The sequence below is a fragment of the Mya arenaria genome, chromosome 10 (assembly GCF_026914265.1).
Source record: "Mya arenaria isolate MELC-2E11 chromosome 10, ASM2691426v1".
NCBI classification, from domain to species: Eukaryota; Metazoa; Mollusca; class Bivalvia; order Myida; family Myidae; genus Mya; species Mya arenaria.
In genome coordinates, this window is record NC_069131.1 from 4,804,696 (window position 1) to 4,820,947 (window position 16,252).

General features: G+C 34.4%; 1 protein-coding gene and 1 long non-coding RNA gene across 3 annotated transcripts in view; one reads left to right on the plus strand and one right to left on the minus strand.

The window, feature by feature from the left end:
* Nucleotides 1-16,252, minus strand: part of LOC128205514 (structural maintenance of chromosomes flexible hinge domain-containing protein 1-like) — a 91,840-nt gene that overhangs the window by 69,209 nt on the left and 6,379 nt on the right. The window contains exons 1-13 of one of the 2 annotated variants that reach the window (XM_052907226.1): nucleotides 12,144-12,282; nucleotides 8,400-8,478; nucleotides 7,640-7,798; nucleotides 7,017-7,099; nucleotides 6,539-6,660; nucleotides 6,214-6,346; nucleotides 5,707-5,826; nucleotides 4,817-4,980; nucleotides 4,400-4,499; nucleotides 3,724-3,931; nucleotides 3,115-3,235; nucleotides 2,248-2,307; nucleotides 1,793-1,916 (exon numbers count right to left, since the gene is read on the minus strand). In XM_052907226.1, the coding sequence (XP_052763186.1) occupies nucleotides 1,793-1,916; nucleotides 2,248-2,307; nucleotides 3,115-3,235; nucleotides 3,724-3,931; nucleotides 4,400-4,499; nucleotides 4,817-4,980; nucleotides 5,707-5,826; nucleotides 6,214-6,346; nucleotides 6,539-6,660; nucleotides 7,017-7,099; nucleotides 7,640-7,679 (1,275 nt within the window). In that variant the 5' untranslated portion in view covers nucleotides 7,680-7,798; nucleotides 8,400-8,478; nucleotides 12,144-12,282. Of the gene's footprint in view, nucleotides 1-1,792; nucleotides 1,917-2,247; nucleotides 2,308-3,114; nucleotides 3,236-3,723; nucleotides 3,932-4,399; nucleotides 4,500-4,816; nucleotides 4,981-5,706; nucleotides 5,827-6,213; nucleotides 6,347-6,538; nucleotides 6,661-7,016; nucleotides 7,100-7,639; nucleotides 7,799-8,399; nucleotides 8,479-12,143; nucleotides 12,283-16,252 lie in introns of those variants that run through there. The other variant, XM_052907225.1, reaches the window with a different exon arrangement.
* LOC128205517 (uncharacterized) lies at nucleotides 12,329-13,817 on the plus strand. Its single transcript, XR_008256263.1, has 2 exons — nucleotides 12,329-12,464; nucleotides 13,346-13,817. It is a non-coding gene; the product is annotated as an uncharacterized LOC128205517 (long non-coding RNA).

A 16,252-nucleotide genomic window follows, 5' to 3' on the forward strand; every position in this document is an offset into this window, starting at 1 on the left:
AGTATTAAAATATTTACAATCTACTATCGTGTCATAAGGTAGAAATACCGTGTTTTCTGCACCTTTCTTACAAATCGAACACAGTATCCTTCATAAGAACCATTGTTTTTGACATTTATTCACCCTTTTTGGTATATTAAAACATTTTTATTAATTGGGCTAAATCTTTGGGAGTATGATTGAATATTGAAATACAAATACAGTTCAGTGCTCCAGCTAGCCCGTTTTTCAATGGCGCAGCGCCCGTGCCCCTTTTCTTACCGCCCTGCCCTTTTTTTGAGTAGTGCCCTTTTCACAAATACTCTATTAGGGCCAATTATTCCGTTAGTGCCCTTTTTACTATTGAAATCATTATGAAAGAGCAGCAGCCCTTAATCTGCTGTCATAATTGAGACAAATTACGTAATACTTATGATAATAGTGTTCCCACTAGGTGTCACCATGCCCCCATTGTCTGCTTAAAATATGCCGTACTGCCCTTTCATCTTCCCATGTGCCTTGTCCAAGTCATATGACAGCTAAGTGTGTATTTGTGTAGTGAGCAGACGACCTGTGTATTCATAATTTGTCATCTTCAAATCCAATAATTAGGAAGAGCCAAATACGGGAGCATCGGCAGGAGGTGGAGCTATTTAATGTCAGCCAATCAGAATATACATTGAGAACTCGTTCATTCAATCATGAAAGTTCATAAAATGCGATAGAAAATGTGAAGGGATGGTGAAAAGAGTTGTCAAGCACAAATCTTTAAAAATAATTGTTAATTGTATTGTACTGATGATACTCGCCATTTTAATTAAAAATTGTTGATTTGAAGCAGACGGTCACTGCCGATTTGTAAACATAAGAAAGGTGGCGCTAACACAATCAAATACATCACCTTTTCAGTAAAAGTTTTGAAAGTTAATTTCTAAAATATTCATGATAAAAATTTCTTTGTTACCCACAAAAATATGTTGATGTTTTATGTAGCATTTATTTACCATGTCCACGATCTTGTCAAAATTCGCCGAAACCGCCATTTTGTCAGAACATTTTTCGGAGTTATTTTATCAATGCTCTGTTTTATAAGTGATTTTTTTAAATCAGGGAAGTGATTTTTATTGTCATTTTATTCTAAAACATCAGCATATTAAACATTATTTTACCAAAGACAATCAAATAACAGCCAGGCTGAATGTAACATTCGTACCCAATCGCGATCGTACCAAACTAAGATTCGTCTCCAACATATATCTTTTTCTGTATCTATTTATTTGATTGCTTCAAATGTTTAACTGTGTTTGTTTTTTTCTTCATTTTACATAATTTTTAGGAGAAATATGTGACATTGCACTAAAGAAGACTCCAGACAAGTAGAATCATACTACCACAGACAAAAAGACAGATTTTAATTTTAATATTAAAACACACCCTTCTAATTTTAGAGAAAAAACAACAACACCATTTTGTATAAGTCTGAAAATCATGAAAAATGATTTAAATTGAGTATGTAAACAAAACAAATTCTAGGGGCAGACCCCCCCCCCCTTAAAAAACAACCTTGTGACAGGGATTGACCCCTCCCACCACCACCCCCAAACGCCCCTACACGACTCATGTAGCTTGCCCTTTTCAAAACTCCACCCTGCCCTTTTCAAATCCTGGCTGGAGCACTGCAGTTATTATACGCCTGTACAGATCATCCCCTTTAACGTCCATCCTGAGTAGAAAAATAGATTCATGAACATATGAAGAGGCTCAATTGTTTGACACATATTAAAAACTCGTACTGATATACATATTTGCCTACCTGTCCATTAAGAACCCTGCAGAAGCTGGCAAGTTTATCCCTCAGTTTGAGTTCAAGGTCAATGAAGGTCAACTTGTTGGTGCTCACTTGGAAATTGTCATCCGTCCATAACACACCAGACACCCTGAATGCAGGAAAAACAACTGACTTTCATCTTAAAATGGACTCCAGTCAAACCCTTTATATTTCTTGACAACAAATAATTTTGTTGGATATTATTTTGCATTTTAATGATGAATGATGAAATAAAAGAATTTTAAAATGATTATAATTATGTTATAATACTACCAGATGTCTTCAAACTTTGAAAAGAAGGCGTTTCATAACGGACTAAAATGGAAACTCTGGGAAGATCGAAATTGGATAGTTTTAGGATATGCCCTGACATCCTTGAGTAATCACAGTTTTACTGTATTTTGCTCTATCCTTCTGCCAACACTTATATTATATTATACCTGTTACAGCATTCTGAAGGGACATTCTTGGATTTTTTTGTTGGGTTGCACCACTCAAAGCTGCAAATGAAAATATGGTATAGAATGAAACAACTTCCTTTGCTTTAAACATCATTTATTTTTAATTAAAGAAGATTTGTATTTCTGTTTTTCAAAACATGTCTGATTTCTGCTACTATACATTAATATTATTGCATTTTCAAAGCAAACTCTCAACATTGCTACGGGTACTAAAATATATGGAAAATACGGCTGAAAGGGTTTTAACTAGATAAAGAATAATTTATATTTTAGTAAAAAATAAGTATACAAAAGGCCATAAATGTGACAAAATTTAAGCATGAGTTACATAACTTGTCAAAAAAGAGCGTATTGTTATTGTGAGCAAAAAATTAAGTTTGTAAATAATATATTGAATGTTTTTCAAGTTATTAACAGAACCAAAAAAGTTGTCATAATTTCTAAGTTTACCAAGGGCCATAAATCAGAGAATATTTAAGCATTAGTAAACTCATCACAAAAAGCATACTGTTACTGACTTAATGTGATGAAAATTAGAAAGTATGAATTTGATTTCTTGAAAGGCCGATAAGTTATGAACAAAAAACATAAAAAATGTGGATTGATGGACAGATACACTTAAGGTTGTGTTTTTTTCATTTTTTTTAAAAAGGCCTTGAAGCATGTAGTTTTATGTATTTTTTCAATAGAAAACAACTTAATAGCTCCTAAACCTGGACACAGCCCTTAAAAAACCCCAATGTTGGCCTGGACAGACAGACAGAATGATTACTACAGGGCAAACGCAGACTTTTGTGGGGCCTTTACTAATTAATTTCCTCCATTAATCTCTAAAAATAAAGTGACCTGTCAATCATGGTATAGGGTATGAGTCGGCCATTCCAGAAGCACTCAAAGATGGGTCTCCTTCCCCTTGCTGGCACCTCACTCACAGCATAGCCGTGTTCATCTTCTAGAGTCATTTCAGCTGTAATATGAGGTTTTTACTTTAAACGATATTTCTTTCTTTCTTACTGCTTGCTAAGCAAACAATGCTGCTTTTGCAGGCTGAATACAGATAACACAAATACTAACAGCTAATAATCCTGAAAAAAAGCCCCTGATCTGTTTGAGTATAAGATAAGTATAAGAAATTTATAAAAGTCATTTAAATTTACATCCTAATGTTTTTGCTGCAAAATTCAAAGCTAAACACAATGTTTACAACAGTAGTCTTAAGTTAAAAGCTATCAATCCTGATTTCAAATTGTATCCTGAACTTTGGAACCCCTGACACAATAACTGGAAAAGAGCCATTTCTCTTTAAATAAATTAACTAAATAAACATGTTTTGAGCATATTGATTTATTTTAAACTGAATTTCAAATTTCAAATTCATCTGCTTCCACACTGGGAATAAAAACATGTAACTGTTGAAATCCCTTTAACATTTCAGGCACAGTTATATGTACTAACGTTTCTCATATGGATCCATAGGGTATGTCTCCCTGTCGTACAAGAAGGGATGATACCTCAACACCCCCTCCACCTTTGCCCCCTCAATGACGGCGTTAAACTCAAATGTACTCGCAGCCCCGCGAACAAACTGGGTCTGCATGTCGTTATCAATGTCCCGGAGGTTGATGGTTTTGGGAACTGGGTTGCGAGTTTGATACAGTTTGACCTGTAAGACATTTTTCAAGATAAAAGAATGCATATTTTACAACAACACCGAGGAACCAACCCCGACACTTGTCTGTTGGTTTTCAGTTGAAAGGGGGCAAAACTCAACAATTATTTAAGCCAGAGTAATGGGCCTTGGTGTGCATGTTCATATTGTATCTGGTCACATTTGTGTCAAATTGTTTCAAGTTTAAGGTTAACAGTTTTTCACACCACAGGCGACCACACCAGGGCTATGACAATATCTGAACTTTTTTCTGACAATACCTCAACTTTTTTCTTTGATAAAGCAACGACAAATAAGCTGATTACACATACATTAGCATAATTGACACACAGGTAATGCTTCTAATTCTCTTAGACAATTTAATTATATTTTCTCCATTCATATTAATGCTCTTATCTTGAGGAATAACAGACAGCTGGGTGTAGACACTGCCAACTACACAATGATTGTGCTAACTCATACCTCAATGTCAATGTTTTTGAATGGCGATGGTGCCCTGGTGTTTTCATCAGCATGCTCCACATTGCCACTTGGGCCATGTAAGTAGTAGTGGTAGATGTGGCTGTAATGTAAACACAAAAACATTTATGTCATGTCAAGAATTCACAGCATCTATTAATTTCTTAAGGACTTAATGGCTTTAACAGCTATACTTCACATCACAGCTGAGGTGTTTCCAAAACGAAGTAACTATAATTTTACGAGTTCTAAAAATAATAAGCCTCATTCTTATTTACCTTAGTTAGTAATAACACAGCTTGAGATGGAAAACATATAGACAAATACCTGAATTTACAAATATGATGAAATATAACTTGGACCTTGTGCAAGATATTAATCAAACATCAACAGAAAATTATTTCAAGAAACCAGCCTTACGCGAGTTGTCGTGTCCACTCTTTGAGTTTCTCCTTCAGGTAAAGCATGTGCTCCTTGCTCACGCCCTGTACTATGACGGCAGTGAAATGATCCCGGCCGGGCTCCTCTCCTATCAGGCTACACAGAGTCTCGTCTTCTTTGGAAACATGAGCCGCATCACCCGGCTGTAGATAAATAGGCAAATATACAAGGGTTTAAGTGATAGAGTTGAGAAGCGGTGCTTCCTCCAGGCCTTTATTGGAAGCACCTTTATTCACTGATGGAGACCAACATGGTCACTCTTTTCTGCTCATGAAGACCAGCATGGGCACCCTTCTTTCTTCATTTAATTCAATACTTAAGTTCATCATTTTCTTTTGTTTAGAATTAACCTTAGATATAGAAACTGTCACAAGTAGTCAAATTACACACAGTCAATTTTATTCAACGAGTTAAGGAAATATGTAAGTAAGCAAGCGTTTGACTGTACAAAAAAGGCAAGAATAGAGATCCAATCACAGGAATAGAGTGTAGGTAAACTACATCTGATCCTAGGATACGTGTAAAATCAACTGACATAAAGCCAAATCAACCCGGATATGAATATTCATAACTATAAAACATATAGAGTTTTATCAGTCATATGAAAACCTTGACAAACAAATACATGTGGTCTTTGATTCATTATTCATTTGTTATAAACAGAGTAGGTAATTATTAAGGGCAGTTGTAATCTGATTTAAGCATCTCACAATTACCTTACACTGATATTATACTTTTTAAATATTCAATGTTATTTTTAACAAATTGCACAGTAATGCCATAATTATATAAGATTGTTAACTGCAATGCCTTAAAGTTAAACACTTGAAATTCAACAACTGCAAAGACACAGAACAGCCTCCTTGTACCTTTCTGTTGCGGATGAAGCCACTGTAGATCTCCTCATGGTTCTTCTCCTTCTTCTCAAACTCCTCCCTTGAGATGGTCAACTCGTGCACGTCCTTTGAGCCAACTGGACGGGATATCATCTGAAAATGTATTTATATGAGATTAACAATGCAAATGATTTTTTTTAGCTTAAACATATTTTATTCAAGTTATAAATTTCATACTTTGCAACATTGTTTGTCATTATGCACATGATATATATTGAATCAGATTTAAATGAAAGCAGAACTTCTAAGGTTTCCCCTCGGAAAATTTATTTTGTGATGGATGATTTTCCACAAACAACAACAACAGTTTTGAGCTAAAAAGCATTTGTCACAAAACAAAGTTATATATGCTATCAGAAAAACAGAAAGTTCACATTATTTTTAGATAGATATTTTTGCAACCTTTAATAGTACCAGTGTTTTTGTTTCTCAGAAAGAAACTATTTAATTCTCCTTTGACAAAATACTACATTGATATACCCGTGTAGCATTGCCAATGAAGAACACGGCCTGTTTCCCGCCCACACCAAAGTATGATATATCGCTGTTGAGGGACTTGGGTGCATCTTGTTCGACAAACGATTCCTCTTCTTCGACGGTCTCGTCAAGGTTTCTACATTGGGGAAAATAAGTGAAAATCTCATTACTCAATACAACATTTCTACATGATGAAACCATTCCTGTATATATCCAAATTTGTCAAAATGACACAATAAGAAAGACCAGATCCCCCTAACCGAGATGTTGGCATAACACTGATGTAATTCTGGAATAATCTTATGGTGATCAGAGTTCATGTACTCACACTTTAGATCGTTTGTCCTTGCGTATGAACTTGGAGAGCCTGTAGATGGCCCAGTTGTTGAGCTGGCGTGACGTCATGCCCTTCCCATTGTCCAGCACATAGATTGTAGACTCATCTAGGTTCTGTTAGGTACAGTGGAGGAATAGTTATTGTTGTTTGTAATATGTTGTGAATATGAAGACAAATTATCAGGTTTTGAGAGAGCCATTGGTCTGAACTGGTTTGTTTTACATATTTTAACTTCTTAGTGAAAATCACTGAAAGAGTATTACCAATTTAGAATAGTTTGGTGCTTTCTTTACATGTCCTGAATTACAGTGTAGACATGCAGTTTCGTTATGCATTAATGTAAAAATGTTTTAAGAATTCTACAATAAGGTTGAATTGCATGTATTTTAAATACAATATGTCTCCCAAATCGAATAAGTCTAATGTTTGAACCAGAAGCTGAACTAGCTCAATTCCAAATTTAACAAACCACTCTGATTTCGATGTTCCTGGGCCCCTCGTTATTCCTGGTGGCAGCCAGGGCATTGTCTATCAACTCGGCAAAAGCGTATGCTGTAATGACAAAGATTTTAGACAAAGTTCAATATTGAACACTACAAAACATGAAAAGTGGTTCAGTTGTACTTGCATATAATTTTATACATTCATGGTGAAACCAGAATTCGGAGAATTGGGTGTGTCGCCTGTTTGAAGTTCCCATTAATTTTCTAATTAACGTCACCATGACCTTTACCTTCTTACTGCTTGTAACTGACCTAGAAATCAATACGGGTCATCTACAGAACATGATCAATATGCATACTAAGTGAAGGCTTTACAAGAAGTGGTTCAAAAGTAGAAACAACATTTTTCTTTTGAAGACACTCTCAGGTTTACTTACTTCACTGATCAAGAATCATTCCACTCTGCACAATCGTAAACCAGTCCAATACATTTTTACAATAAATGATCAAACTCAAATGCATCAAACTTCAAAAAATTGTGAAGATCACTTCAGTTACAGTTACTATGGGAACATTCTTATTTCAATGGGCAAATAACATTGGTTTCCCAGTCCCAGTAAGATTAACAAGATGATAGAAGAAAGCTTACGTAGCGGGTTCTGTCCTTCAGAGGCATAGTATTCGTACATGCCCCCCTTGACGATGGTGTCGTAGTGAGGTAGGTAGTTGACTCGTTCCCGGGCAGGGGCACATAACTCTTGATCCAGGTTTTTGAGAAGGTACAGTGTCTCGCCCGAACCCACAACGTCTGTAATACACAATAACAACATTTTGGTTTGAAGGATGAACAATGTAGTTCCAACAATATATACTAAATTGGCTGGCAAACATCAACAAAATTATTTTCAGAAACATGACGACTATTTCAATCTACAAATATATGGCTTATAGCATGAGGCCAGTATAAACTTAAAACATTACATTCAATTATAAAAGTACTAATTAGTCATCGAAATAGGGATTCTTTTTTAATTTTAATGAACCTGAATACTTTTAAGTTTTTGTTCACAAGACTTTAGAAATTGACTTGGTTTGATGATCAATACAAAATAAAAAGAATATCATTTGTGTACAGATAAATAAATATAAGTGATAATTTGGCACTCTTGTTACTCTGGAATTTGTGGCCATGTAGCTATTAATTAAAAAATAATTTTATAATGGCTATTTTTTGTACATAAATTATCTTCTTTTTTTATAAGGATCATTTAAGTCAAATCAACCTTTATTGTGCACCTTTAACACACCCATGGTTAATTAAAGGCTTGCGCTGATGTTGATCAGTGTTTTATAAATTAACACAATTTGGAATGATTTAAATTGCCAAATGTTTGTATGTACAAGCTTACCCCACGAGTCATTGTCATTGACTTCCTCTCTGTTAGTGGTTGATATGACAAACTTGTCCGACTTCTTCAATCCAAACTCCTGCAAAACATAATTAAATATATATAAAGCAATCACATTATAAGACTTAATTGATGTTATTTGCTTGACTAGCTTCGTAAAACATGAATCTAACATAACCTTTCCAACAAAAATCTAAATATTATACACAAAATCAATGCTAAATACACTTAAGACATGTTCAAATCGGAAAAAAACACATTGTTCATCAAATAACATGTTAATCTTTTAACCATCAATTACGACCAGTGCTAAATAAGGCAGTCATGTCCAGTGAACTGACAGGAACATTGAGAAAACTATAAGACTCATACATATATATTTGTCTTTATTCAAACAAAATTATTTTTTATACATTCTATCTTGTAATATATATGTTTTGAAAAGATTTGAAAGCAAAGTATATTAAATGGTTATAATCCCAAACTGATTGACAGATGTTTCGCAAATAAGCAAGCTATTTTTCATTGTATTCTCTTTTAAGAGAGCTCAAGGTTTCCACCAGACCTTTATGGCTTGTTGAGCCCAACTTGCCATCTGCTGGCAAGGCCAAGTACTGACACAAGTTAATTGTGCCGCCATGCTATAACAAAACAATAGTCTTTGACCTTTCACGTTTATTGCTGTGATTGCAACGGCTGACTGACAGCCGGAAGGCATGTCCAAAGTATAAAGATATTTGTATCAGCCAATCAGGATCGACGGTGCTTCTCCTATACTTGATCACAATGAAAAGGTCTGACAAACACCACTGTCACAATTGGGACCTTTATTCTTATAATCCCCTATGATTGCAAAAAAACATTGATTTGGTAGATTCTTAAACTGTCCATCGTATCTTCAAAGAACAGAGTACATAATGGTCCGATGTTTCTGTCAGTGATATCCAAAATTGAAAATACCAATCGCATATGAAGCAATTTGACAATTCAATTTAATCAGACATTTATATTCCAAATCTGTGTTAAGTGCATAAATTTGCAAAAAGATCGAACTTAAATGCAGCTTGCCAAATTCATTTTAAATAAGTTGCGTCGATGATGATTCAGAACGGAATGATTTATGTGTATATATAAATAAGGGTGTGTGCAATGAAGCGGGAAAAAGGGGAAAAGGCATTATGAACCAATCAATCACTCTATAAATTTAGACAAACTCGCATAACCAGTATTCACGCTCTGACGCACTCGGACATAGACGGACATTGACGGACAGTAACGCACAGAGGACAATAACTACGCAGCACAACACTAAACACGACGATACACAAACAATACAAAACGATATACGATATAGAACCATACCAAACACACAAACTAATAAAATACTGAAATATGCACCTTGCTACATACTCCCCCTCCTGGTTGGAATGTACCCTACATTCAGGAAACATACTTTCCGGGTAAAGAGAGTAAATAACTTTATCTCAAAGAAATGAAATATGATAGATATCAATATTAAGTGTCAACGATATTGTATTCAAATAATATTACGAGAAAAATAAAATCTCATAATGTATAGCAAAGGCTTAAGTATTGTATATAAAACATGAGACAAAGGATGTGGCAAATACAATAGAGTATATCTCAAACAGATACAACTGTTAATACATATATGTCACAAAGGGCAGCAGTCACTTCGCAATGAAAATGCCTGTAACGCAATATGAATATTATAATGGGTAAAACCATAGTACACTGCGCTATAATAATAAAACTACTAATATTGTTGTGAAAACTACCTGAAATGCTATAATGAGAGCAGTACAACTCATACATAAGCCTACTCAATCTACTTAGTCTCAAACAAAGAATTCAGCTGTTTGCTGATAAGCCCACTCGCCATACCTATCAGGCGGACGTTTGGTACGTCGCGGCCTGGGCACGGGTATGGGAGTAACAGGACTCGGACTAAGTCTAGAAATAACTGGATCAGGAGTACGTAAGAACATTACACCGGAACATGCTTCTCCCTTTTCAGTATTTGTATAGTGGTAAGTATCCCCGCCTGTCACGCGGGAGACCGGGGTTCGATTCCCCGTTGGGGAGCCATTTGTAGCGTGGATGTACTAAGACAAAACCACTCAACTTCGGAGTTCGAAAATATTTATTTATACGTAGTCGAACGAAACCTAAAACATATAATAAAACATATAAAAGTATATGCTAACATAATCATATTATTAATAACACAAAATACAAAGACAATGGACAGTGATCGGTAAATATTTCAAGGGAGACTTCGCGGTTAAATACATAAAACATTCTAAGAACTATGAGTAATAAACTTACCAGGCACGTCTAAATAATAATTAAATATGAATGAATATTTGAGCTCAAAGATAAGAGTGAGTATTAAATAAGTAAGAATATAGTAACAACTGTTACAATTGAAATCTTGACTTGCGTCGATGATGATTCAGAACGGAATGATTTATGTGTATATATAAATAAGGGCGTGTGCAATGAAGCGGGAAAAAGGGGAAAAGGCATTATGAACCAATCAATCACTCTATAAATTTAGACAAACTCGCATAACCAGTATTCACGCTCTGACGCACTCGGACATAGACGGACATTGACGGACAGTAACGCACAGAGGACAATAACTACGCAGCACAACACTTAACACGACGATACACAAACAATACAAAACGATATATGATATAGAACCATACCAAACACACAAACTAATAAAATACTGAAATATGCACCTTGCTACATATGTTTTTATTGAATAAACAATTAACCTTTACATTTTGTTTTTAATTCTTACATAGACTAAGTCATATACCCAGCTGGGCTAACTAAGCTTCTGGTTACTCAAAAGCCTTGAATCACTAGAAGTTAAGTGACTACACTCCTCCAAACCTAAGATTAAACTTTCAAAATGTCAAGTGGGGAGGAGTGTTACAGTCACTATAAGCTATTCAAGGGTTCTGAGTAACCAAGTGCCTGGTAAGTCAAGTTGGGGAGAGAACCAGACTTGCAAGCGGGGGTTCATAGGCTCAAATCTTACACAGAGTAGATGTTTTTCTCTTGAAAATTACTATGTACATTTTTCAATGGTTATGTATTTATCACAACTGGCCAAAGCATAGAGAATCTAGCAAGTATAATGGGCAGGGTGTGAACCTTTGATTACTAAATAAAAACTGAAATACTATAGTGCCTACAGTTGATGTTTTAATTCTTTACAAACATCAGACCACATTTTGACAAAGCCATTGCCATCATTCTTTTTTGTATCATACAAAAGTTTGATGTTCAGCTCCGTTTTCCATTATTTGACAGTTCTGACAGATGCCGTAGAATCAGACAGAGACTTTATGGTTTGTGATGATGTACCGACGATGGATGCTTTTCCGCTAGATTCAGGGGACTTGGGGGCCTTAGGGTCAATCCCCATGTCAAGATCAGCCTTTTCGCCTTCTGCAGGCCTTTTATGAGTGAAGAAACTATTTTCTCTCCATTTCGGCCGTTGCAATACACGAACCAGACGAAAACATTTATCTTCTAGTCCCTTACTTAAATATTTGATAATACCAATTGCGTACAGCAACAAGCGACCATACAATGATACATGGTTACGTGATTATCTTTAACAGTTTGCAAATTGTTCGAGGCCCTTACTTAAAAACCCAATATTGACATTTGTATATGTAACAACAAATACATGAAGGGCACCTGCAAAGCTGCAGTTCACAATTTTTCAATAATCGAAACACTTCGGCCATGGCTGAGTTGTTCTGATTGAACCATAGGAAAAGTGTTGAGTGTGCAGTGGTGAATTTCCTTCGGCCACTCGCAAATAGATGAAGGCGAGCAAGAAAATGTCTGGCTGGTTCCTGTGATAATTCGCATTTTGAAGCATTTGCATCATTCGCCTTATTCCAGAAGCCCATAATGCTTTGCGACAAAGGTGACTTCCGGTTTATTTCCGCATTCAATTTCCCAGTTATCGATACGAGTGAAAGGAAGAGCATAATTGGCAAAATAGATCGATAGGTGAGTAAAACATGTTAGGAACATCAGGTTATACATTCTTCTATAAATATCTACCGTTTTTTGTAAATGTCAATGAAGTTTTCGACGTTTATACCCAACTTCAGTACACATTTAAGTGGGTGGGGTAAAATAACAAATATAATGGTAAAGACTTTCATAGTAGTTCTCAAAGACTTCAAATACATATTGGTTGTTATGAAGTATGCATTCAATCGTGGTTTGTTTAGTTTGTTATTAAATTAAATGAATGATATGTTGCAATTAGTGTGAAATGGTTAAAATCTGCAACTTCAAAACAGTCAAATAAATGAAGCTTAAATGTGATTAAGAAGGGCATTTAAATACTGACTGCTGTGCTGTATGTAAACAAATATGCAGGTCTTAAAATAACAGCTTATTAAGATTGTACTAGTAAATTGTAACTATTTAAATATCTGACTGATATTAAAGCTGCACTCTCACAGATTAAACATTTTGACAACTGTTTTTTTTTTTGTCTTCGACTGCCAATTTATGCAAACGTGCAAGAAAACCAGTGATATAAGACTGCTGACAAAACATTGGATCGCAGATTTTCATTTTTAAGTAAATAAAATAATTTTTAATGCATTTTTCTTAAACCGTTAGTAACGCTTTTAAAATTAGCTATAAAATAATAATTTTTAAATGGAGATATAAAAATAGGTGATCTGATTTTTTTTGTCAGCAGGCTTATATCACTGGTTTGCAGATATTTACGCAGAAATTGCCTCTTTCCAAGACAACAAATAAAAAAGTTGTCAAAACGGTATATCTGTGAGAGTGCAGCTTTAACAGTTAAGAGTCTTTTATATTTTTTCTGGCTAAGTTGGATGATGATAAAACTATTTATTTTATTTCAGAGATGTACATTCTTGATGTTTGATTCCGCCAAGTTGATGCTCAACAGGAGTAGGCAGTTGATACCATTGATCTGATAGCACCTGCTATATCAGTAGTTTTACAAGAAAAATTTGTGCAAAACACAAGAGACGGAATCGGAATCGGTTCAAGAACAGAGATAAAATAAATGAAGTGTGTCAATATAAATGAAAACTTTCCTTGACTGCAAGGACTAAAGAAATGCACACAAGTGACATAAATTTAAATGTTTGGTACAAAAAGTAGACATTTAGAACTTAAAATTATGACACAGGATGTGAAACAACACTTTATAGCCGATAACAGTCGAACAAGAGATTTTTCAAAAAGAAGCAAGATGTGGTTTTTTAACCCTTGGCAACTGAACCTTTAAAGGGATTATTGCATACCAAGGACAATTTATTGTTATTGAATTATATCATGTTTAATGTTATTATTAAATTGTAAAAAATACCGTTGTTATTAATATGATTGTCTATGATCTTTTTATTCCAATGACTGTGTTAACTCCCATGGTTAATATTAAAAAGACATAAAATCGAGTTAATGTTTGTGGGCAATAACTAGCCACCCGGTTAACTTAGTTTGTTGGAGCACCGTGCTTTTTCTGGCAGCCCTTGGTTCGAGCTTTTTCCTATCATGTTACTTTAGTATTGTTATAGTCAATAAGCCTAGGTGTCGTTAGCGCAGTACTGTAGGCCGAATATTTTCTTGGCCCAAATTCAAACAGCCTGGAGATTTAAATGAAACTTGGTACACATGCAAATTTCCAGAAACAATAGGCCCATGTCCAGCAAGATCATACATAATATTTCAAGACTTGAATGATTCAATACATCTGCTCCTATTTATTTTAATTTTCATAACTAAAATTGTTCATCATTGTAAATAAAGTGCTCAAGTTTAAAGCTGCATTCTCAGACTGACCATTTTGACAAAAAATGTCTGAAAACCAGTGATATAAGATTGCTGATGGAAGATCAGAAAACATTTTTACAGAATTATCTTGACCGTTTTGACAAAAAAAATGTCTGAAAACCAGTGATAAAAGATTGCTGATAGAAGATCAGATAACATTTGTACGTATCTTGTTTGAAAATGGATATATTTATGGATAAAAAGCGTTTCTAACGCTTTAAGAAAATGGAGTCTTTTGACAGTGTTTCAAACAACTGAGATCTGTTATTTTGTGAATCATCTTATATGACTGACTGAATTGAAGGCAATGATATCAAAATCAGTTAATCTGTAAGATTGCAGTTTTAAAGGTGCATGTCCATAAAGGTCAATTGGCAGGAGATCTCATTAAATTTAATGAAGAATCATACATTCAATGATGCAATTCAACTTATTCATTTTGATGAGAATCAGCATTTAAAGAAGTTACCATGAGCTCTGATTTTTTGCTGTGCTTTTTTATGACAAATTTATCATTTCTGTAGAAAATGTCTGACACTATCATACAAATTGTAGCAAAAGAAACAAAAAATGGTTGTACAGAATTAATGTTTATTTAAATATCTATAAAAATAGTTGTTCATATAATAAAACATTATGATGCACATTGTAAATGTAAAACATAACTAAAGTACAAGGACATAAAAAAATATTTAATTTTATATATTTATATGATTTTTGAATAATAATATTTCTTATGATAACAATAATAATAATAAGTGTTGAATACTAAGCACTTAACATATTATACAATGTATGAATATCAATAATAACAGTCAAAAAACAACAGTTCAACCAACAAAAGAGATCCAACAAGTACTAGCAATGGGAATCAAACCAATATGACCCAACAGTGATTCAAATAACACTAGTTGTCTATCACACATTCTGTCCAACAAGCAGTCCAAACAACACTGGTGGTCCAACCAACACTTCCAGTCCAACCATTTATAATTGTCCAACCAACACGTATGGTCCATCCAATATAGCGGCCCAGTAAGCAATAGATGCCAAACCAACAATAGCATGTCAGGTACTAGCTGTCCATCACGTTGCTACCAATCTAGCAGCCCAACCAATTGTAGTGATGTTCTTCATTGAAAGTAATGATCTCAGAAGGTAACATCAGCATATTTGAATCATATCTGTAAAGAAAGGAATGGAACATAAAAAGCATATTTTTATAAAAAAGTAAGTTACTCTCAGACTTTTTTATGAATGGGTTTTAAGACAATCTGGAACCCGATTTAATTCCAGGCCTGGGGGTATGCGACTAGTCCGGTGGCCATCACAGGGTTCTCAATAAGTTTCGGTTGAACCGTCTCAAATAGTAAAGTAACCGACCAGCTTCTACTTATTCTACTGAAAATTCATTTAGTTTTCCAAATTTGAACCGGCCCTATTGGCATTTGAAATGTCCATTTTGGCCGGCAGCTGGTTCTTATTGAGAACACTGCATCATAATATTTGAAAATAACAAATCATTTAGAAGACTACACAGGTGACAACATGACATAATTACTCTAAGTAAAATGTTTATTACATAGTAATAAAATACACACATCAGTATAAATATCAGAATTTATATTGATGATGATTTATTTATGTTCATTCATAAGACTTATTAGTTATACCTGGTAATGTACATACAGATTCCTCATTAGATTATGACTGTCAGATAGTAAAACAGACTAATGTATTATTTGTGTTAATTTTCAAAACAAATGTTTTAGAATAGATGAGAATTTGTTGTTTATAATACTCCAATAAGAATAGTAACTGCAGTCTTTTCTGAACCATCTACCCCACCCACCAGAACTAACTGTCCAAGTAAACAGTCAAGCGATTTATAGCTCATGACATTCAAATAATATCACAATAATGTAATATAAACTCATTAAAATGACAAATCTAATAAAAATAAATAAATT